At 50.0% G+C, this 22,795-nt stretch overlaps 1 protein-coding gene across 4 annotated transcripts in view; it reads left to right on the plus strand.

Annotated features, from left to right (window-relative positions):
• Positions 1–233: 233 nt before the first annotated feature.
• Positions 234–22,795, plus strand: part of LOC149348004 (uncharacterized) — a 51,434-nt gene continuing 28,872 nt past the window's right edge. For 3 of the 4 annotated variants that reach the window (XM_089587842.1, XM_089587845.1, XM_089587844.1), the window contains exons 1-2: positions 234–2,287; positions 16,612–16,795. In XM_089587842.1, the coding sequence (XP_089443968.1) occupies positions 2,279–2,287; positions 16,612–16,795 (193 nt within the window). In that variant the 5' untranslated portion in view covers positions 234–2,278. The remainder of the gene's footprint in view (positions 2,288–16,611; positions 16,796–22,795) is intronic. The other variant, XM_089587843.1, reaches the window with a different exon arrangement.

A 22,795-nucleotide genomic window follows, 5' to 3' on the forward strand; every position in this document is an offset into this window, starting at 1 on the left:
AGATAAATGCAGAATTTTGATCTCGTACGCAATAATCTTAAGTTTTCAATAAAGAGCTAAGTTTGCACGAAGGTGACAATTACTAAACAAGTAAATTCTCTAAGATTTCAAAGAAATTCTAGTGACTGTTTTGAGATTTGCACTGCTCTTCACCGATGCCTAAACAGCGGTCGGCAGGGGGGTGAAATCAATTCCGCACATGCAGTCTTTGTCATCATTAGGTTTCAAATTGACCGAATGATATTGATGAGATATGGAGAATGATTCTTGGTGAATTATAATCCATGCGGACTGCACCATGGGTGCTTTCTGCGAGATCTGAACGTCGTTCGGTCAATTTGTTCCGTTGGTGACTCGAAGTGCAAGCTAAAATTAGTTACGTGTGTGTGTGTGTGTACAAGACGAGTTATCGTGGGATACGTGTTAACGCGAATTGAGTGATGTGCGCGTTTAAGAGGTTCGTCAGAGAGTGCAATTCTATGGAAAGGCATCATAGCTAAGTTTACCATGCAAAAGAAATAACATGGGATAGATGGCCGCAAGCGCAGACTTAAACCGCTTTGAAAGAGAAAAACTGATAACCAAAATAAAAGCGAAGCAATGATGCCAGATGCTTGAGGATTTAAAATTTGGTTTTTGAGGAAAGGAAATGACGCATAACTGTCTCACATATTTCGTTAGACAACCGAACCGCTCCGTAAGGGAAAGGATAAAGGAGGGAGTGAAAGATGCCGCTGTGGAGGGTTCAAGAATAATTTCTCCAAGGTGCACTGACATCGCACAGCACACGGGCGCCTTTTGCGCTTCGCCTCAATCGAAACTCCGGCTCAGTAGACAAGCGCTTTAACCACCGTGGACCCGCCATAAGGTTATAGTGCCTACTATATCCTAGGCACTATGACGGGGATAGAGCGCCTTCAGATAGCGTCTGTTCTATTTTCACGTGGAGAATCCACAGGGGGTGTAGCTTCCTAATGCCACGTGACCCGGAAGCCGGCGCGGGTGATTTGAACGCATTTGGCGCGAGGCGATGTATGCGAAAATGTAGGAAGCGGGTGTCTTGGCGCTTCGCTTCACTGTTCGCTGCGCTGGCGTAGCTCTCTTTCCCCATCTGTGGCACAAGTGTACACCCCCAAAATGCACCATGAATATCCAGCGGACATCCCGTTTAGACCCGAACGTCCTCGGCCAAGACGAGACGAGACGCCTGCCGGATGCCTTTTCTGGGCAATATTCAAAGTTTACTTTTAACGAACCAACGGATGTCGAGCGGATATTTTGGAAGTCCGCCAGCAACGAACTAGTGCGTGTCCCGCGGATTCACTCTTTCTAGACTACGAATTCGTCCCTCATGGGCGTGGTCATCCGCTGCATCTTTTTTTTCCCCTCTGAGAGTTGTTAAGAGAACATCTGTAATGCTCAGTTTCTTAAACGTATGGGCATCTTTTGTGAGGATAAATATTTGTTATCTCAGTATTTTTCAGAACTGAAATGCGCCGCCTCGTTTCCGCCGCAGTACTTCGGATCGCAAGGGACATCACTTCTAATCCTATCAAAGCCAGGCAGTAGTGGCTGTCAGATGCCTACTCTGCCTCTTTTTGTGAGTGTGTGCTGAGCGATACGCTTTACTGCATGGCTGCCAGTTTCACTGCTGTTTGCCTTGTCGGGCGTGAAGACAGCATACGTAGTACATGTCCGGTTGCCTGTGCTTTTCACACGAAGTGCTTCTGGCATCAACGAGAGCACACCAAAGGGACGCGAAACAGTAAAATGGCTGCAAAAAAGGCATATCCTTAAAAAAAGGCATATCCTTACTGCAATAATGTCCCGCCAACCGGCGTGCAAGTTGGCAGCGCGCCGCTGACTAGGCGTTGGTAGGCTTAACTTGCTTCGCAGCCAAGCTGCAGCGCACTGTGCTTCAGAACTAGCAGATGGCCATTTTAAAAGGTCTAATTCCGTTACCAGTACACTACAAATCGAATAACCACTCATTAAATGTAAGGTACAGTTGGTTTCCGCAACGTCTTCGGCAGCGAAGCTAGCAGAGCACGCCAGGCGAGGGTCGCCTCTAGGCTTCAGTTGTTGACTTCACCGCGTAAGAGTGATGTGGCGTGGAAAATGAGTACACGAGACCGAAGGTATAGATCAAGGGCAGGTCAAGCGCATCCCACGTTAAGCTCAAGATCAAGCACACCTCAGGTTAAGCTCTGATCAAGGTTTAAGCTGATCTGATCTTGTTGGCACCGAAGATGGAAGTTGGTGAAGACGACGATGTGCAATGCAGAGCGTGAGTGTGTGTTGTAGTTTAACACGGTGTGCGATCGCCTATTTCAATATTTTCCCTCCTCCTATTTACCGCTCGTTGTAGTTTGCCAGGGCACGATGTCATTACGCGGGTGCGAAAAATGTTACTTTCACTGTGCACAAAGACTTTCTTCTACAAGTTACATACGAAAACATTGCCCGGAAAGACTTGGCTTCAGAAAAGGGGAATTTGTGCGTCATCTGTGAACTGCCAGCTTTGTGATGTTCCTAAAACAATTGTACACTGCTTCATCTATTGTAAACACAAGATTCTGTTCTGGGATGCCTTGCAACGACCTTGAAACAGCAAATTTACGAGTATTTGACTTCGCATACCATACACTACCTCACCGGAGTGCAATACGCTGACGAACATCTTGATATGTTTTTTTCTGATTTGACTACACAGCTTATGCAAAGCTAGAATAAAGGACCGGCACTGTGAATCAGTTCCGACAAGATCTCATTTCCGCGAAATGATTGTTCATCTGAGGGAAGTGTGCGAACAGACCAACTTTAAACCGGAGTGGGACTCCCTGTTAGTGAGGCGCTCAGCCTTACATCCTGTCCAGTGCTCTGTTGCTCTCTCTTTTTGTGACGTCTTGCGTGGCGTTTCCGGAAAGATTTGTAGATAGGTCGTGTAAATAGAATATAATTTCATCGTAATAAATACCATGCATGTTGAAAAAAAATGCGGCGATAGCTTGATGTTCTCATGCAGTGGCCAGCGAAGCCGCCGCGGGCTCGAAATCCAGTCGCGGCAATATATATATATATATAAGGTCAGGCTTCAGAGATGAATCCGTAAGTTCCGTTAAGTTGTAGAGGGGCTTACGAAACAACCGATCCAGTTTTCTGCAGCAACGCCTCTTCAACGTGTTCTTTTTTCAAGCGTATAAGGAAAGCTCGCAAAATATGAAAACAAAATCATGATCTTACTCTACCGTACTGTAGCGCCCCCAAGCGCGTTCTGAACGAACGAAGCATGCTCGCTCACCGTCCGTAAGCGAGCGGCCGACGCTGCTCTCAGCATTATCTTGAAAGTGGGTCAGCACATTCTTCCTGAATATGGGAAGCGCGCGCTGTGGACTGCGAATAATACAGCTCAAGAAAATTTTCTTTACGTTAAAGAAAATGTTCAAAATTTTCCACTGGAACACTTTCCAGTGACTAGCGATAGTGATAGGGAGTCCATCTACCGCGAATTCAGAAGAGGGTTTTTTTTGAGCCATCGCACAAACAAAAAAATGGAAGGGAAAGCTGTGAAGTCGCGTATTTCAAGGTAGCTTACGTTTTTTGTTTCGTTTTGTTTACTTTTATGATTTTGCAGACCTTCAAACTGAGTGAGGCCGCTCACTTGGGCACGGTCAGCACGCATGTTTTGTTCCTTCAAAACACGTTGGGAGCGTTGAAATATTGTCACGTTGTAGTGACGGCAGTCCAGCGGTCAGGAAGACACTAGAAATACTTGCAAAACGAAGCTCTTTATTTGGGCTGACTTGCGCCCGCAAAAGAACTGACTCACTCGGTGGCGGCGTAAGCAACAAGCGTGCTCGTCAATCGTCGAACTACGAATGCCCGCTGCTAGCGGCATCGTTCAATTTAAAGCCGGCAAGGAAACTTCGAGATAACAGGTCGAGATCATCTAGAGTAATCTAGAAACAAGTAGATGCAGCTGTTAATGGCTGTGAACAATCGAGATTAGTCCGGTCGCTTCTCGCGTCACGAACAACAATGATAACACACCTTTTCTGCGGCCTTGCGCGAACGAACGGACGCTAGAAAGATACGTGGCATTACCCCCCTTCCAAAGAAGCATCGTCTCGATGCTTTAAATTGAAATTAAACACGGAGAATGATTCGAGAACTTAGAGTCCTTTTTCCTAATAAGGTGTAAGGGCAGCGGTAAAAGCTTCAAGTCTGGCCGTGTCATCGTCGGTGTTGTCGTAGTTTTTGTCGTCGTAGTCGTCGTCGTAGTAGTCGTCGTAGTAGTCGTCGTCGTCGTCGTCGTAGGGATCGTCGTCGTAGGGATCGTCGTCGTCTTCGTAGGGGTCGTCGTCGTCGTCGTAGGGGTCGTCGTCGTTGTCGTAGGGGTCGTCGTCGTCGTAGGGGGCATGGTCTTCTGTTTTCGTCGATAGAGGATCTTAGTTCTTGCGCTCAGAAGCAACCTCACCTCCAGAGGCTGCTTTATTCAGTTTAACCTTCGGGGGTTGGGGAAGCGTCCACGCACTGCGTACCCTCGGCTAGGAGATACTTAGCGCGGCGACGATGGCGACGGAGAACGCGACAGGCAGCTCGGCGATGAGTATCCCTCCCGACGCAAAAAAATCCTCGACCTCGGCTGGTCGCCGGCCGGGCCGGGGTCGTGGGGCGTCGTAAGGGAACCCTCGGATGCCCATTCCCCCGTATGGGCAGTACCGGAGTATGTGACCGGCTTCTCCGCAGTGGAAGCATTGTGGGCGGCGCCGGTCGGGCGTTCTCCACTTGACGCATTTCCTCGGCCGTGTACGACGCTCGTAGGACGGGCGAGTTGGGGTGAGAGGGCGGCTCTCCAGCACAGCTGGCTAACGGCGATAGGGGCTTGGGTCCCGTCGTCGAGGTACAGGACGGCGCACTGCTGCGGCGTAAGGCATGGCTGGAGGCTCCAGAGGCTGCGGGGTAGACTGGAGTCAACTCAAAGGGCTGGCGTCACGACTTGTAGGGGTTGTCCGGTACCAGGAAGACTACCCCGCACCTCCACCAGATGTCACGTTGTAGTGACGGCAGTCCAGCGGTCAGGAAGACACTAGAAATACTTGCAAAACGAAGGTCTTTATTTGGGCTGACTTGCGCCCGCAAAAGAACTGACTCACTCGGTGGCGGCGTAGAAAGAGAAGTTTATTTTTTCTGTTTTAACATAGAAAATACAAAACAAAACAGATGAACTTAATGCTCTGATCAGTCAAGCACATGCTCAGTGACGCAGCACTGAGCACGTCAGTAATGCAGTAGAAATGCCGATACTCGACCGCCGCGCAGGACGATAAAGTATGTCGACCATTTGCGCAAGAACTCAGCCTCGCTCATTGACAGATCGTCCATGCATGCTTGTTCAAAGAGGCGCGTGCGCAGGCGCTGCAACATTGGGAACATTGTTCTTTGCGGACGCCCATTTAAGGATGCCACTCCACGCTGCCGCCACAAAACGAACATGCCGACACAGAGCATATTTTGAAACACTTCGGGAGAACTAGTGCGCGCTTCCAGGCGGGTTAAAAACATGCGTGACACTAATGTCCAAAAGGTGCGCGCAACTACACACTCAAACATTGCGTGCTGCAAAGTTTCAAGCAGACCGCACTGCGGGCATCGGGCGGAGGGCGCCACGCCCCACGCCGCAAGGCGGTCTCTTGTGGGCAGGACCCGCCAGCCTCGCAGCCAGCCGAAGTCCCTGACATCTGCAGGAAGCGTAGCTGAGGTCAGTTGGCGCCAGCGTGCCCGTCTCGTTTTCTGGAGTTGTTCGCGGGTCAGCGCAGCGACCGTTAGTGCTTCACACATCCTGGAGGGCGGGGTTTCATCAACATCCAGATCGGGCACGCTGGCAGTCAACGACGTCAGTGTGCGACGCACATTAACGAAAAATGCCGGGGGCTGCTCGGCTGTAGGGCCAACCACGTGTTGTGAAAAAAACTCGTTACGCGCTGTACCCAGAAAGTATGTGAGGAGTGTTCTCCCGGGATAGTCTGGGTTGCGTACAAGATCTCGTACTCCTCGCAAGGCGAGCACATTGCACATGGTGCGGATACAAGGTATACCAAACCCACCCATGTACGATGGAAGGCGCATGAACATTCGTGACACAAGTTCGGTTTTGCCCGCCCAAACGAAAGAGCCACAGGCCGAGGTTAGCCTGCGCGCAAACGTGCGCGGTGGGTTTGCGACGCGGGCGACAAAAAAACATGCGGCTAGGATTGTGGACTTAACTATATAGCAGCGCTCTGCCATTGAAAGGCGGAAAGTTGACGCCACCGAGAGGCGTTTCTCAGCGTTCGTGCGGAGGTTAGTCCAGGTTTCGCGGGCTACTTCTCCGCTGGCGAGGAATACTACTCCCAGGACTTTCACTCCCTGCACCCACTCCACCTCGCCCGCAAAGTTCGGTGTGAAGGTGCCAAACCTTAATGCCTTGCTTTTTCCCCTGTTCAATAGGGCCCCAGATATCTCGCTGTACTCGAGAAACAGCCGCGAAAAAGCGGCGTAGCTATCCTCGTCCTTGAGGAAAAGCGACACGTCATCGGCGTAGGCCGATACCTTGATTTGGCCCTGGCCAGGCAGAGGGAAGCCGCGTATGGATGGGGTGTCGTTAATGCGCCGGATGAGTGGATCCAGGCATAACACGAAGAATGTTGGGGAGAGAGGGCATCCTTGCCTTATGCCCCTGGTGACTGAGAAGGGAGCGCTCTGGTGGCCGTTTACGGAGAGGCGAGCATTCAGGTCTGCGTAAAGTAAGCGCAGCCTGCTGACAATTTGCGGAGGGAATCCGAAGGCTTCAAGGACTCCGAACAGATACGAGTGTTCCACCCGATCGAATGCTTTCGCCTGGTCTAGTGAAACAAAGCACCCGCTGAAGCCCGTCCTGCTGGCAAATGTGAACAGGTCTCTAGTGAGTGCCAATGCATCAAACACAGAGCGGTCAGGGACGCTGCTGGTTTGAGCCCGGTGGATTAGGTGAGGTAGGATCGTCCGCATTCTTGTGTTCAGTAAAGATGTGACTATTTTGTAATCTGCGTTTAAGAGGCTTATGGGCCGCCATGCTTGCGGGTCGGAGGGGTCACCGCCCGCTTTCGGAATGAGTATGATGCGACATTCGCGGAAAGAGTTTGGACGTAACCCATCCGCGAGGAAGCCGTTGACCATCTTCAGGAGCGCTCCTTGGATCTCGTAAAAAAAGTTTGAATAAAAACTTGTTGGAATGCCGTCTGGACCGGGGGCAGAGGCTGCATTCATACTCTGCAGGATGGCGTGTAGCTCTTGGCTTGTGGCTGGTGCGCAAAGGTTTTCATGCAACTCTTCAGCTACTCGTGGCAAGTTTCCAAAAAAACTTTGTAGAAGCCCGTCATAGCCATCCTGAAGATGTAGCCAACTGTCCGTAGAGAACAGGTTGAAAAGTGGCTTGCGAAGATCGTGCAGATATCGGCCGTGGTTTTGCTTTGGGTGCCGTCTGGGAGTGTCACGAAAGGCACAGTAGCGGCAGCGAATTCCTCTGCCGTGCCTGCGCGTACGTGTCGTAGCACAGCCGGGTCTGATATCGGCCGCCCGAGCTGGTGTGCACGACTAGCTGCCCGTGATGACTGGCAGAGCAACACGTGGTAACGTGCTTTAAGTAGACTCAGGTAATCGCTCATGGCAAAGGTTAAGGGTGCTCCCCTTTGCACTATACGGATGCGCTTGAGGGTGTCATTCAGTGCATGAGTTACCCGCCGTCTGCGGTCTTGACCGGCCGCCACCAGAGTTGCCTGCCAACGAGCCTTGAGTGTGTCCCATGAATCAGTCGCAACGAAGCTCTTGCACGATGCTGCCAACGCCGTACGCAGCGACGCCACGCTTTCCGGGTCCGCCAGTAGGCTCGTGTCCATGCGCCACGTAACAGTACGTGGGGTGTCCTCACCAAAGTCGAGCCTGACTGACAAGGGGTGGTGATCGGAAATCACCGGCGTGCCTGCAGGGAACGCGAGAACTTCGCAGCTAACGACAAACGAAGCGAGCTCTGGTGGAAAATAGAATTTGTCTATCCGACTCGCTGACTGTGCTCTCTCAAACGTCGCTCCAAAGGCATCCCCGTGAAGCTGCACCCACGCGTCAGACAAGCGGAACTGAGTCACGAGATCGCGGAGCGCGGGGGCACCGCAATAACGGCGACCGTGACCCTGTCCGCGGACGTCACGGTCGATGTTAAGTACACAATTGAAGTCACCGACGATGAAAGTGGGGTAGGGATCAAGGAGGAATGAGTCGAGGCGCACAAAAAAATCAGAACTACTAGTCCGCCGTGCTGGCGCATATACAACCAACGCACGTACCCGCCGCTGGTTTAGTGTGAAGTCGACCGCAAGAGTGCGGCCGTCCAGCCCGAAAGTGCAATGAGCACCCGCGCGCAGGCAGGGGTTTACAAAAACGACACCAACACCGCACATATGAAAATCAGTCAACGAAAAATAAGCAAAAACAGAAAACCGGGTGGTGAAATTCAGCACATCAAGTGAAGTACGGAAGTTGCATTCCTGTAAAAACAGGATGTCGACGCCCCTAGCCCTGGCAAAGTGCATCACCTCTCTCTGTCTGTCTACGGATTGAAATCCCCGAACATTCAGGGAGAGGAGATGCACAACCGCCATGACTGCCAAGAGCACCGACGGCATAGCATACAACCTAAAGAGCGCTGCCATGGACGGCGCTTAGCGCGCGCGGCACTTTTTTGCTAGAACGTTCGTTAACAGTCCCTTCGGATTCCGATGATTGGGGGTGGGCACGTTTGAAGTCTGGTCGGGAAAAGTCCATGTTTTCGGGGCCGTCGGCGCTTGTGGCCTCGCTCACCGGTTGCTGCGTGGTCTTGGCGACGCTCGCAGCTGAAGCCGATGCCGACGCCAGGGTCGCCGATGGGAGGGTGTGGCTGGCTGGTGACGGGAAGCGCGCGTCGTCCGCACCTCCAGGAGTCGTCGGTCCTGACACCTGGCCGCACGTCAAGTCGCCTGTCAGGCGAAGCGGCGTGACTTTGTCCGGTACGTCCACCAGGTCGCCCGACGCCACGCTCGACTCATCGCCGCTGCTGCTCTCGGTGTTGAAGGAAGCTGTGCGGGATAGCGGCGGCAAGGGTTCCGAGAAAACAGCACCGAACGGCTCCACCTCGTTTGAAGGCGACCCCTCGAGCTGCTCCTTCACGGGCACCTCCGTCGCGGGGGTGGGCTCGGGCTCCCTCGGGCTGCTGGTCGTAGGGACCACGTCGGCAACAGGCGTCCGGAGGGTTGGTGTGCTCCGTGTTTCCGTGGCCACGTTGTCTTTGCTCGGGGCTTTCCTCGAGGCGGCGGCCGCCGCATACGACCGTGGCCGCAGGCAGTCCGCTGTGGCGTGGCTTCCACCGCAGCGCCTGCAAGCCGCTCCGCATCCTGCCGTGTCGTGGCCGAACACCTCGCAGCGAGCGCACCGCGGCGTTCGACACGCCGCGCCGATGTGGCCGTCCTGCCCGCAGCGGGAACACACCTTCCGGACGCCTCGGTAGTCAAACATGACGCGGTGGCCCTGGACGGTCAAGAAGTTCGGCACCGCCTGCTTCATCTCGATCCGGACCACGCGCGTCCCGTTGCCGACGTGACGACGGCCCTTGCGGACGGGGTGGGTGATGTCCAGCACCTTTCCGTAAGAGGACAGTGCTGCCGCCAGCGCCGCGTCTCCCACGAACAGCGGCACACGAAAAGCCGTCACGTGGACCACGGCGGGTCCCACGCAGGCTACTGGGACGGAAGTGCCATTCACGTTGAAGGCGCCTTCCACTAGCATCTTCTCTGCCGCCGCAGCCGAGGCCATGGCGACGCAGAACTTCATGCCTCCATGGTGTTGGAGGCTCTCTAGCCCTTTCGGGCCGACAACCGACTCGATGCCGTCGACGATGTCGTCAGCCGTCGCGTCGGAAGTAACTACGAACTGGAAACAGTGCGCCTTTGGGGGCGGCGCATGGAACACCGGAGGTGCAGCAGGTCCCGGGCCTCCCATGACGTCACGGGTGGCCGGCTGGGCTGCTGCTTGCACGAACTTCACACAGTTTGCCCGAGCACCGGCAAAGGCACGGCGCCTGGGCGGGGAGGCTGGTTGCGGAACCTCCGGGCCGCAGTGGATCCGGGGCCCGCCTGCACTTGTCGAAACTTCTCACGAAGCCAGCGCCGAAAAAAACTTCGCTGGTTCTGGACGAGCTCGGGCAGCAACAAGCGTGCTCGTCGGTCGTCGAACTACGAATGCCCGCTGCTAGCGGCATCGTTCAATTTAAAGCCGGCAAGGAAACTTCGAGATAACAGGTCGAGATCATCTAGAGTAATCTAGAAACAAGTAGATGCAGCTGTTAATGGCTGTGAACAATCGAGATTAGTCCGGTCGCTTCTCGCGTCACGAACAACAATGATAACACACCTTTTCTGCGGCCTTGCGCGAACGAACGGACGCTAGAAAGATACGTGGCAATATGATAGCGTTTGAGGGCAGCCACGTGTTTTTTTTTACCATATTTCACGGGCTTTTCTTAAATGTCGTAAAAAAAAAGACCGCGTAGCTGGTACGTTGCTACAAACACATGGATCGGTTCTTTCTTAACTCTGTCTACAACTTAACGATACGCACGTGACTTTGCAATGAATAGAAATATTGGTTATTTAATATTAGCTAATTAACTAATTAAGCAGAATTGAAAATATACTCTGAGGACAGCCACAATACAGGAAACAAAGCGTCTTTTTTTCCCCTAGCTCCCAGACCGCAACTTTTTTTATTCCTTGGTTCAAGTTACGTGCAACACCCTGTATAAGCATATCTATTTCTGTCATTATCGAGTGCGCTTTCGGAACACCTGACTCCGTGACGCACCGAAGTCTAGTTTGGTGCCGCTTAGCCGAAGAAGAAGAGAAGCTGAGCACCACGAATCTCCTCCTGGACAAAACCAAACAAACCAACAAAAAAATCTAAAAAACTCTCTATGCACCCCTCTTCTTGACCGATCCACCTCTGTGGGTATGCGCCATTCTATGAGGTGAACAACAACAACAACAACAGCATTCACCACAGTACCTTGGCCAATCCCCCCGCTTGTGTATGTGCCATTTTCAAGAGGAGAAGAAGAAGAAGCTCAAGCTGTTCCGAACTCTGCTCTTTAGCGAGGCTCACGACATTCACGAAACATTACCGTACTTCTGCATCGAGCGAGAACCGCTTCGTCTGCTTCGTGAACGTCTTCTCCTCGACTCGTCGGCTGAGTGAGTGAATCGTTCGTTTCTTCTGTTCAGCTGCTCAGCACGAAACAGGTTAGCTGAGTAGCATCACCGGTACACTATATGCAGAGAGTCTATATGGAAAATTATGACATCTGCCTGCATAACGAATAACATCGTAAGTGTCCGCAGAGCGTCGTACCTGTAGACATCCACGCTTAAAGTACGTACCCGTTCAAAAATAGTTTAAATGGGAGCAAAGTTATGCATTCAATCCTTGCCTACTCTGTAAGCATGTGTGTCAAGCACATTGTTTCATGCTTCCTGGCTAAGTTTTCTCTCGGCGCACAGCATACAAAATTCATTTGGAACTTCAGTAGATGAGTAATAAAACTTGAATACTGTAGGATGAATTTTCATAACCTACAGTCCTGTAGAACTTACAGAAGCAAACCTGAAGAAGCAAAAGTATCGCAAACCGCTTGGGCGAGCCTATCCCAGACGACGACAGGCAGGTGGCGTAAACTGGACCTTTGGCCACGCACTCCGCTCTTCGCATTTCATTTGATGCGATTGTGTACACCCTCAGACCACACCATTACCCGGAGGTACTAAACTCCGCTACTTTATGGACCATCTCCTACTATCCCAAACTTACCTCCTGTCCGTCTCACCCGGATCTCTCTCGGCGCCGATCACTGCGGGCTTCCATACACTCCAGCGCCTATGCCTTGTTAACCTGGGTCTGGTAACTGCACCTTGCTACTCCAACACTCTCATCAAAAGGCATTCACTAAAACTTGCCCATGGCGCTAATGCCGGCTGTGGCTGAAATGCGCGTTACCGCACTGCTAAACGACCGCATTTTTTTACTGCAGTAGCACTATCAGGCGCATTTTCCGATTTCGGGGCATACGAACGTACAGTATTTGTCAAAATTAACCAGGCTGCATGGTTTGCTTCTATCTTGTATAGTGGAGCCCTTACAGCTTCCCTGAAGCTGAAATGGTCGTTAAAGGTGAGGACGGGGGGTCTTCTTACCTTCCAACAACTTTTGGTCTTTAGGAAAGTCACAAGGGCTCCACTATACAAGCTAGAAGCAAACCGTGCAGCCTGGTTACTTTTGACAAAGACGTTACATCCAGTACGGTCCATTGTTAAGAGGGGATGGTACCCGAAATGTGCCCAAAACCACTTTTTTTCAAAACTAGGACCAAAAAATACTTCCCCATATGGAGAACATGTCCAGCAAGTGGCGTGCTCGTAGTTGCTGGAGTCACTGGAAAAAAATTTAGTAGCTGCTCTCTAAGCGATTCAAAAATCGCGCTGCTTGTGCACGCCCGCTCATGAAATTGGGCGTGGCTTCTAAGAAGTTTGTTTACATTGCAATTTTCACTCTGAATAAAGTATTACAACTCATAAGAACGATTTTTGTTTGCATATTCCTGGAAATAATGAATGAAAGACAGCTTTTTTTATTTCAGTAGTTGAAATATTTGCCGCTAGTGACACTGTACGCACATGACAGTAAGTATACCGGTCATGAAGACGGGGAAAGAAAGAGCATTAAACGACAGGTTAAAACGCGGAAGTTAAAAATTGGATTAATTCAATGGAAAAGAAACATAGTGTAGAACTATATTGATACTGGAAAAGGCAGATCAGGAAAGAATTTTTCTATGATAGCTCAAGAGGCAGTGCCCTACTTTTTGAAGCTAGGTCAGGGTGTCTTAGAACGCGCAGCTACAAAAAGAAATTTAACGAAGAAGATGACACATGTGCAGTGTGTGGTAGATCTGTGGAAACAATTGAACGCCTCATAATCAAATGTTATGGTATCCATCCGGATGTCGATGCAAGCGCAGTCACTCTTTCTGAGGCCCTAGGGTTTAAAGATAACAATGGTCATGTAAATAAATCTGCAGTGGAAGTTAGCAAAAAGCGATTGGAGGATTGGTGGCTGAAAAACAGAGATGTGGCATAAGGTTAGAATTGTAGGAAACCGTAGGTAAAGATGATGGCGATTCTTAATGAGAATTGCCAACACAGTAAACAAAAAAAAAATAAAAAAAGAAAAGCTGAGCATGGTGGCAATTGCCACCACCCCGTTTCAAAGGGGGCGCTCCTATCCGTCCGTCCGTCCGTCCGTCCGTCCGTCCGTCCGTCCGTCCCTCCGTCCATCCGTACATCCGTCCATCCATCCATCCGTCCGTCCATCCATCCATCCGTCCGTCCGTCCGTCCGTCCGTCCGTCCGTCCGTCCGTCCGTCCGTCCGTCCGTCCGTCCGTCCATCCATCCATCCGTCCATCCATCCATCCATCCATCCATCCATCCATCCATCCATCCATCCATCCAACCATCCATCCATCCATCCATCCATCCATCCATCCATCCATCCATCCATCCATCCATCCATCCATCCATCCATCCATCCATCCATCCATCCATCCATCCATCCATCCATCCATCCATCCATCCATCCATCCATCCATCCATCCATCCATCCATCCATCCATCCATCCATCCATCCATCCATCCATCCATCCATCCATCCATCCATCCATGACGCAGTTAGCATCTACAATGATAGCAAAAAATTCAGGGGGCACTTTGACTGTCTAAAGTGGGTAGAGGCGGAAGCGTTTTCCGCACCACCTTCGCTGTTTCTGTGGCACCGGTGGCGTTACATATAATTGACTACTAATTACTAAGTGATGACAAATCACCAATTAATGGTTAATTACTGATTAATGCCTGAATACTAATTAACTGCTAATTAATTACGCTTAAGCTTCGCCTTTAGGAGTGGAACGCAACAGCGCGTTGTAGCGCTGCCAGGGAGTCCACGGAACACCACCCGTTCAGCGCGATGCCTTGCCCTTTGAACGCAACGCTTTTTGAGGAAAGGAAATGGCGCAGTAATCCTCTGTCATCTGGGTGGACACCTGAACCGCACCGTAGAGGAAGGGAGGAAGTGGCAGCGTCTTGCAACGCTGCCAAGGAGTCCATAGAACGCCATCGCCCATTCGGTTCTACGCCTCGCTCGTCAGTAAATTGGTTTTTGAGGAAAGGAAATGTATCTGTCTCCCATTTGTCGGTGGACACCTAAACCTCGCGGGAAGGGAATGGAGGAGGATGAGAGTGAGTGAAGACACCGTATTCACTAGACGCGCCTTTGTTCATTCCAAACCATCGAGCTGGCATGGCGGAGTGGATAGCATGCTCGTCTCTCACGCCGAAGACCAGGGTTCGATTCCTGAGCTCGACCAATTTCTTAATCGTTTTTATTTATTTATATGGCCTGACTAGTAAATCTAATTAGGCTAATTGGGTAATTCAGCAATTAACTAAGCTCAGTCCCACTTAATTGGAGCATCACTATACGATCCCGTCAAGTGGTTGTTGCATGGTTACTAGCCAAAGTACAATTGGCCCCGTTTGAAATTCGCGCACTGTGACGTCACGACCGTTTCCACCAACTGAAAAGCGTGACAATTTCTGTCGACAACTGCTGCTTACAACGATGAGACATTAAAGGCTTCCGCCTTAATAAAGCAAAGAAGCAAGTTCTTGAGGCCCTAGGTATCGAACCGGGAGTATTTTTTCGAAGTATCCCTCAATCGGATGGACAATGGTCGAATAGTCAAGGCTGAGTTTCGGGTCTCTGCTGAGAGCAAACAACGACGGAAGGCTAAGCTAAGTGCCAGTAAAGGTTTCAGAAAGGAATCTGATGCAGATGATCCTCCAGACTACGCCCCAGGTGCATATTAGACGGATGGTCGAGCAGTTAAATTTTAAAAACAAAATTTCTGGAAAAGCTGTTTTCACTTGTATTAGGGAGCCGCCGCGGTGGCCCAGCGGTTATGGTGCTCGGCTGCTGACCCGAAAGACGCGGGTTCGATCCCGGCCGCGGCGGCTGGAATTTCTTTGGAGGAGAAATTCTAGAGGCCCGTGTACTGTGCGATGTCAGTGCACGTTAAAGAACCCCAGGTGGTCGAAATTTCCGGAGCCCTTCACTACGGCGTCTCTCATAGCCTCAGTCGCTTTGGGACGTTAAACCCCATAAACCAAACCAAACTTGTATTAGGAACATTTTCTCTGCTTTGATTTTCTTCTTGATTTTCTTTGATTTGAAACTTCAATCAATAGTTCCTGAGTGATCATCGCAGAGTCTGAACCAAAAACATAACTTGAAAACTTTTTTATTTACTACTTTCTCCATCCAAAAGCCCCCTAGCTAGAATGTCAAACATAAAAAAAAATGTACTTCAGGAATGCAAATAGCAAATTTATCTCTTTCGGTTCAGTCAAAATTTTGTGTTGCAAAGAAGATGTGAGAGAACTTTCGTCGCTCTAGAACAAATAGTTATTTTTGAAATGACCCTTTACTAAAGTAAAAAAATTGTTTTATTTTTTAAATAAAATGTATACTATCCAGTTGTTTTGTTCAAGGTTTCATATGGAACAAGCAGAAATATATTTAAATAGGTGTGCAAATTTTTAATCGTTTGTTTTAATCGCTTCACGAAGCCCTGCCGCCTAGATGCGGCGAGAGTAGGCGGCATCAGGCGCACGCGCGGAATGACCAGCCATCATGCTTACTGTGCATGCGTCTTGCGCCGACAATTCCCACAAGTTCTGGGCGGCAGCGGTTCGCGAAGCGCGGAGGGCACGCGACCACATGTTCCCTTTAACAGTGGACCGCACTGTACGTACGTCCCTGAAGCCTACTTTGTGGCAAGCGGCTCACCTGCCCACAGGGTTGTGGGCAACACCTGGCAGGCCTTCGCCTGGGTGAAAGCCTTTACCCTTGTATTTACCTAAAGGCCTTTAGGATGAAGGCCTTCGTCGTAAATGTCCTCCGGAAGCTGCCAGGTGTGCACACAAGGCAGGCCTTTACCCAGATTTTTACCCGAAGGCCTTTAGGTACCAAATCCCTTACGGTAAAGGCCTTCATGGTAAATACCTTCCGGTTTAAGGTCTCTATGGTAAAGGCATTTAGGTCAAATACATTTAGCACGTAACGATCTTAAATGCCCGCCGGAACTTGTACTACTGCACGATATTCCGCGCTAAACAGTGCTAAATCGTCTGCTATTTTCGTTTTGCCCCGCCGCGGTGGCTCAGTGGTGACGGCACTCGGCTGCTGACCCGAAAGACGCGGGTTCGATCCCGGCCGCGGCGGCTGAATTTCGATGGAGGCGAAATTCTAGAGGCGCGTGTACTGTGCGATGTCAGTGCACGTTGAAGAACCCCAGGTGGTCGAAATTTCCGGAGCCCTTCACTACGGCATCCCTCATAGCCTGAGTCGCTTTGGGACGTGAAACCCCAATAAACCAAACTATTTTGGTTTTGTTGCAGGTCATCATCCTGGCCGCTGCTATGTACAGCGCCGCCCACTACGACCCAGCCGCGTATGCGCAGCCGTACGCCCAGTACGGCTACGATCCTGCTGTGTACGCTCAGGCGTACGGCCCGTACGGCCCGTCGAGACAGTCGCCTTCCCAACAGGCCAGTCCGACCTTCCTGTCGGCCACTTCGGCAGGTGAGAAACTGCAGTGACTGAGGCACTGTCTTGCACTTACTAGTGCCGACTTTCGTGCGTTGAAAACGTAAATTCCCGGTTCTTCACTTTGATTTCTCGAGTGGGTTAGATGTGGCTCCATTTACTGACGATGACATAGTTCTTGTACTATCATGGTCAAAAGTTTGCGGGACGCGATTTCTTGGAAAAAACGTTTATTGTAGCTCCACCTCGCTACCCAGTCGCCTGATATTGTATGAAGTTATAAAAGGCCTAAATGCTCCTTCCTTTAGTATGACAGAAGCCAACAGCCACAGAAACCAAAGGGCACAAGGGATTATTTTTAAAATAATTGCTTTTATTTTTTGTGCTGTTGATCAATTTTAGAATATTACGGAATATACTATCGCTTAAAGCTAATTGATTAGAAAAGCAGAAGAAAAAACAACCACATGCCACCGGTGGGATCCGAACCCACGACCTCCGAATTACGCGTCCGGTGCTCTACCTCTGAGCTACGGCGACGGCTGTCAAACCTTCTGCTTTCGGGGGTATTTATGTTTACAAGTAACCTAACCTTGAGAGTGTTCATCAGCGCCACCCACGTTCATAAGCGGCGGACGTAGAACGTCCTGAGTTACCGCAGGTGTGACGTAGAACGTCATTGAACGAAGAGGGTGGAAGCTGCGTGAGAACCCTCTTATGCTTGCTATGGCGCCGCTTATGAACGTGGGTGGCGCTGATGAACACTCTCAAGGTTAGGTTACTTGTAAACATAAATACCCCCGAAAGCAGAAGGTTTGACAGCCGTCGCCGTAGATCAGAGGTAGAGCACCGGACGCGTAATTCGGAGGTCGTGGGTTCGGATCCCACCGGCGGCATGTGGTTGTTTTTTCTTCTGCTTTTCTAATCAATTAGCTTTAAGCGATAGTATATTCCGTAATATTCTAAAATTGATCAACAGCACAAAAAATAAAAGAAATTATTTAAAAAAAAATCCCTTGTGCTTTTGGTTTCTGTGGCTGTTGGCTTCTGTCATATTTATAACGAGCCCCTCATTCTCCTTCCCTTGTTTGCTTCCTTCCTTTAGTAGCAATATAGCAGCTATAATAAAATGAACTCGCGTCCTGCAAACTTTTGTCCCCGTTAGTAAGTTTCTACGGGAGTAGAATTGCACATATAGGTCTACCATCCTGCTCTACCAATTGCATTAGGCATGGCGGAAGGCCACATCTTCTCCCGAGGGGAAAGTGTATCGCTTGGTCAACGGTGGTAGAGAGGGCTGCTTTGTTGCCAACATTTTTAGCTCGTTGACATCTGTAGTGGGTATTCCCCGCATTTAGCGGAACCTGGAGAGGTGTGTGCGTGTGCATATATAGGTATATGTACAGTGTACTTCAACTCAGACTGTACATAATTTTAAAAAATAGGCTTTTTTTTTTCGTTAGAAGAGCGCTTTTATTAGGAATAAAATTATCAGCGATGTACTACGTCAGAGTACAGCTAAGACGTGCTAGCTAGCAGGCTGATTAACTAATACTGGATAGTTAACTTTATACCTATTACCGTTAGGCTCCTTAATTTTGTAGTCTTAGGTAGTCTTAGGTGAAAAATTTTGTAGTCTTAGGGGAAACACACACACAGTAGCCTGTCCACTGGGGCAGGTGGCAGTTCATGTTATCGCGAGAAGTAGTCAAGCGATCACGAGATGAAGATCAATCTGGGTCGCAACCCAAGCAACCCAAGTCAGTCCCATCGATGGGAACACCTGCCATAGAAGGACAGTGGCGCGTCGCTTAACCGCTGCACCAGGAGTGGTATGAGGACTCCCAGGGATCTACGAATGTAAAGTAGAGAACGACCGATTCCTTATATATGGACGCATTATCGCTATCCGAAGAACGGCCTACCGTGAACACTGGATCTGAACTAGAGCACTGCACGGGCCTCAATCTGAGGCCCAAGCCCGGCCCGGGCCCGAGACTTAAAGCCCGAGCCCGGCCCAGGCCCGCGGCTTCAAGCCCGGGCCCGGCCCAGGCCCGCTAAATTATCGCTCTAGCGAGCCCGGCCCGGCCCGTGAATCCCGAAGTGAAGCCCAGCCCGGGTCCGGCCCGGCCCGTTTCACAGTAACGTGTGAGGTATACAGCTCACACTGAGCAAGTAGTCTGCTAGTAATATAGGCCGATAAGAAACTGGCCGACAAAGGTTCTGAAACCACCGTTTGGGTTGCAGAAAGTTGGTACTTTTTAACCCAGAAGAGGTGATGAAGAGTAGTGCTCGCCAGGCCCTCTTTTAGACAGTGATCTCGTGTACTATAGGTGCGCGAAGATACACTCCGAAGTTCCGAGAGCCAAATAAAAAGGGCTGCATACGCGCTTAATAGACTACTTTGCATTCCCCCATGATTTTAATCAGTTATATTTTGCCGTCCGCGAATTATAAACATTAAAGCTGCCTAGCAAGCCGTAGGATGACATTTTTTTAGTGAACGCGATCTCACAGGTTGAACTCATAGCCTAACTGGTCACCTTTCAGCAGAAACGAAAAGCTAAAAGGCTTGGGTATTTCACGGTGTGTGTTTTGAAGACTATAAGCGTCCTAATCGAATATTGTCACGACCAGAGGAGCCGTGAAGGTAGGCGTCGGGAAGAACCCAATACTGGGAGCCTTCTTTTAATTACAGCGCCAGGTTCCAGGACACCGAACAGAACAAGCGCGCCTCGAGAGCCCACCGCCGCTTCGTCGTCGTCTTCGGCTCAGCGCGGAGGCCGTGCGGCGCGTTAGGCGCGTGGCAATATGTTCTTCCAGAATGCATTTATAATAGTGTATAGGTATGTTTTGGGATGACGAACGATCAATGGCCAATTAGGACCGGTTAAATTTTACTCTTGCTGGTGGAGCAGAAGATAACGCGCGAATCACGTGATAACTTACAGGGAAAAGCACTTAATTGTCATGTCAACCAGGCTGAAGAAGCGAGGATGGATAGATTTGGTCATGAGATGAGATTTACAAACTCTCGCGAGCTTTTGTGCTAAGCTGATCAAAAAGAAAACCAAACGCGTTTTAGTTAGTGAATTTTCTCACATGAGAAAATACAGCTATAAAATAAAAACTATGTTTTTGGGGGCCCAAGGGGAAACCGAAGCAGAGGGCTCCGTATCATTTCGACCACCTGGGTTTCTTCAACGAGCAATGATACTACAAAGTACATGGGGCTGTCATACTTGCCGCCGAAATAGAAATGCGGCCGCCGAGGCTAGGAGCAAAGCCTGGTTCACCGGCTCAGTAATCAAGCGCCTTGACCACTAAGCCACCGCGCCTTGGAAATAAGGAAATAAATAAGTGAATGAATAAAGCTTAGTTTTTGTCTCAGCGCGTAGCAATTGTGCACTTCATTCTGCAATAGTGAATGAATAGTCGGACACTAGCCTTTTCTACACGGACCCAAGCCCGACTCGGGTCCGCAGCTTTAAGCCCGAGCCCGGCCCGGGCCCGCAACTTCAGGCCCGGGCCCGGCCCAGGCCCGGCAAAACAGATCATGTCCCGGCCCGGCCCGGCCCGCGGGCCGGGCCGGGCCCGGGCTTTCGGGCCGGCCCGAGCCCGTGCAGTGCACTAATCTGAACACCGGAACCGAAGTCAGAACTGAAGTGCTCGTAATTGCGTTGGTATTTTCGCTGATGCTTTCTGGCCCTATTGCGGCGGTGGATTGCCCTGCATTGGGAATTGCTAATCTATACATCAGGACTAATAAATAGTGATATAAGCTTGCATAAGCAGCACCATAGAAGAAGAGTGCATTGTCTATGTTGCATCAAGAAATATATATTTTTTGGCTACTCCATTTGAGGGTCATATCAACTATATAAGAGCCGCCGGGGTGGCTCAGTGGTTATGGTGCTCGGCTGCTGACCCGAAAAACGCGGGTTCGATCCCGGCCGCGGCGGTTGAATTTCTTTGGAGGAGAAATTCTAGAGGCCCGTGTACTGTGCGATGTCAGTGCACGTTAAAGAACCCCAGGTGGTCGAAATTTCCGGAGCCCTCCACTATGGCGTCTCTCATAGCCTTAGTCGCTTTGGGACGTTAAACCCCATAAACCAAACCAAACCTATATAACAACCGCTTTCATTGCATCTCTATCTGGACAACACAAAATCACAATTGGCCAAAGTGCTTCCACATTGTTATAAGTTTGCTTACAAAGCAGACTTAAGGCAACCTGCTCGTTACAACAATTCCGTTTTGGTTTCACAAGTTTCAAATACTTATTTGTAATAATGTTCGGATGCCTGAGGGATGCATTGTTCCTATTCTGCTTGCAGTACCTACGAGCAAAGGGTAAGGAAAATGAAGCATGGCAGTTGCAGACTTTTCTACTTTAAATAATACTTTCATCGACAACTTCGGGAGCATTGCATTTCTTTTGAGAGCATCAATGTAATATGCCGTTTTGTCTTTTTTCCGTTCGCTCAGCTGTAATACTGAGACCCATACCCAACGGACATTGAAACCCCACAGGATGTTCACTGGACGTCCGCAGGACGTCCCACACGTCCCCAGGACATCCAAGGGAGCTTCGATGCCCATTCGGTATCTTCGCAACAGTTACTGCAGAAATGTTTTAGGCGCTGGACTTTAATTCTAACGCCTTTCGTGCGATTCACATACACAAGATGTTTTCCATTACTCAAAGGCACTTCCAACTCACTTCATACTGCCGGTCTGCTGAATTCTCCCAAAAAGCTTGAACTATACAGGTTATAAGCGATCGCATAACGGCACAGGAATATTGGGTGTGTGAAATCAAATGAAAACCTGTCACTGCATGATGAACAGGTGTTCCGTTTGAAGTCACGCTATTACGAACTGAGAATTTTTCGGTCTTTTCGGGCCCATACGATTACAAGCGAATTGAACATTTTCAGATAATTTTCATCTTTTACTACAAAACTTTACGAATACATTGAAACAGATTACGTGGTTTAGTGTAGACGTACACGCAAACGTTCAAAACAATGTCCTAGATGAAGTGGGTGGTAACTGCATTTCTCTCATCAGCTTTCATACCATTTTTGCAGGGACAGCAGCGCAAAGCCTCTCGGGGCGATGGTGTTCGCACTTTTATTGGTAATCACGTCTGTAGCCATCACACTTTTCGTGCTCAGGGGAGGTAAGCACCAAACACTTCAACCTGGTTGCGGATGGAGTATGACTTGTGGTACTGTGTGCAAAAATGTAACTAATTTTTATTTCTGCTCGTAAAAATGCATGGATTGGGAATGGTCTTCTCGAGATCATTTATCAAATGAAGGTAAAAGTTTCAGCAGCTATAGGTGTAGGAAGACTCCTTAATAATAATTGATGAAAAAATGATGGTCGATTTGCGTACTTAGGTCAAATGCGAATTAGGTACGCTAGCAGTTCGGTTTTCACTTCGGTTCCGTTGTTCATGTCCAGTGTTCACGGATGGCAGTTGTTCGGATAGCGATGATGGGTTAATATCCATATATGCGGTATTGATCATTCTCTACATTCGTATATCTCCGAGAGTCTTCCTACCATTCCTGGTGAAGTGGTGCAGCGGTCAAGTTAAGATGCGCCACTGCTCTTCTATGGCAGGTGCTGACATTGGTGGGACTTGGGTTGCTTCGGTTGGGTTGCGACCTAAGTTGCTCTTCCCGGGCAGCCTTTCGCGATTAGTTGAGCTGCCACCTGACACGGTGGACAGGTCAGCAGCCTGCGACAGACAGACGGACAGACAGACAGACGGACAGACGGACAGACGGACAGACTGACAGACGGACGGACGGACGGACGGACGGACGGACGGACGGACGGACGGACGGACGGACGGACGGACGGACGGACGGACGGACGGACGGACGGACGGACGGACGGACGGACGGACGGACGGACGGACGGACGGACGGACGGACGGACGGACGGACGGACGGACGGACGGACGGACGGACAGACAGACAGACAGACAGACAGACAGACAGACAGACAGACAGACAGACA

The sequence above is a fragment of the Amblyomma mixtum genome, chromosome 4, assembly GCF_055824585.1.
Source record: "Amblyomma mixtum isolate Tamu chromosome 4, ASM5582458v1, whole genome shotgun sequence".
Lineage (NCBI taxonomy): Eukaryota > Metazoa > Arthropoda > Arachnida > Ixodida > Ixodidae > Amblyomma > Amblyomma mixtum.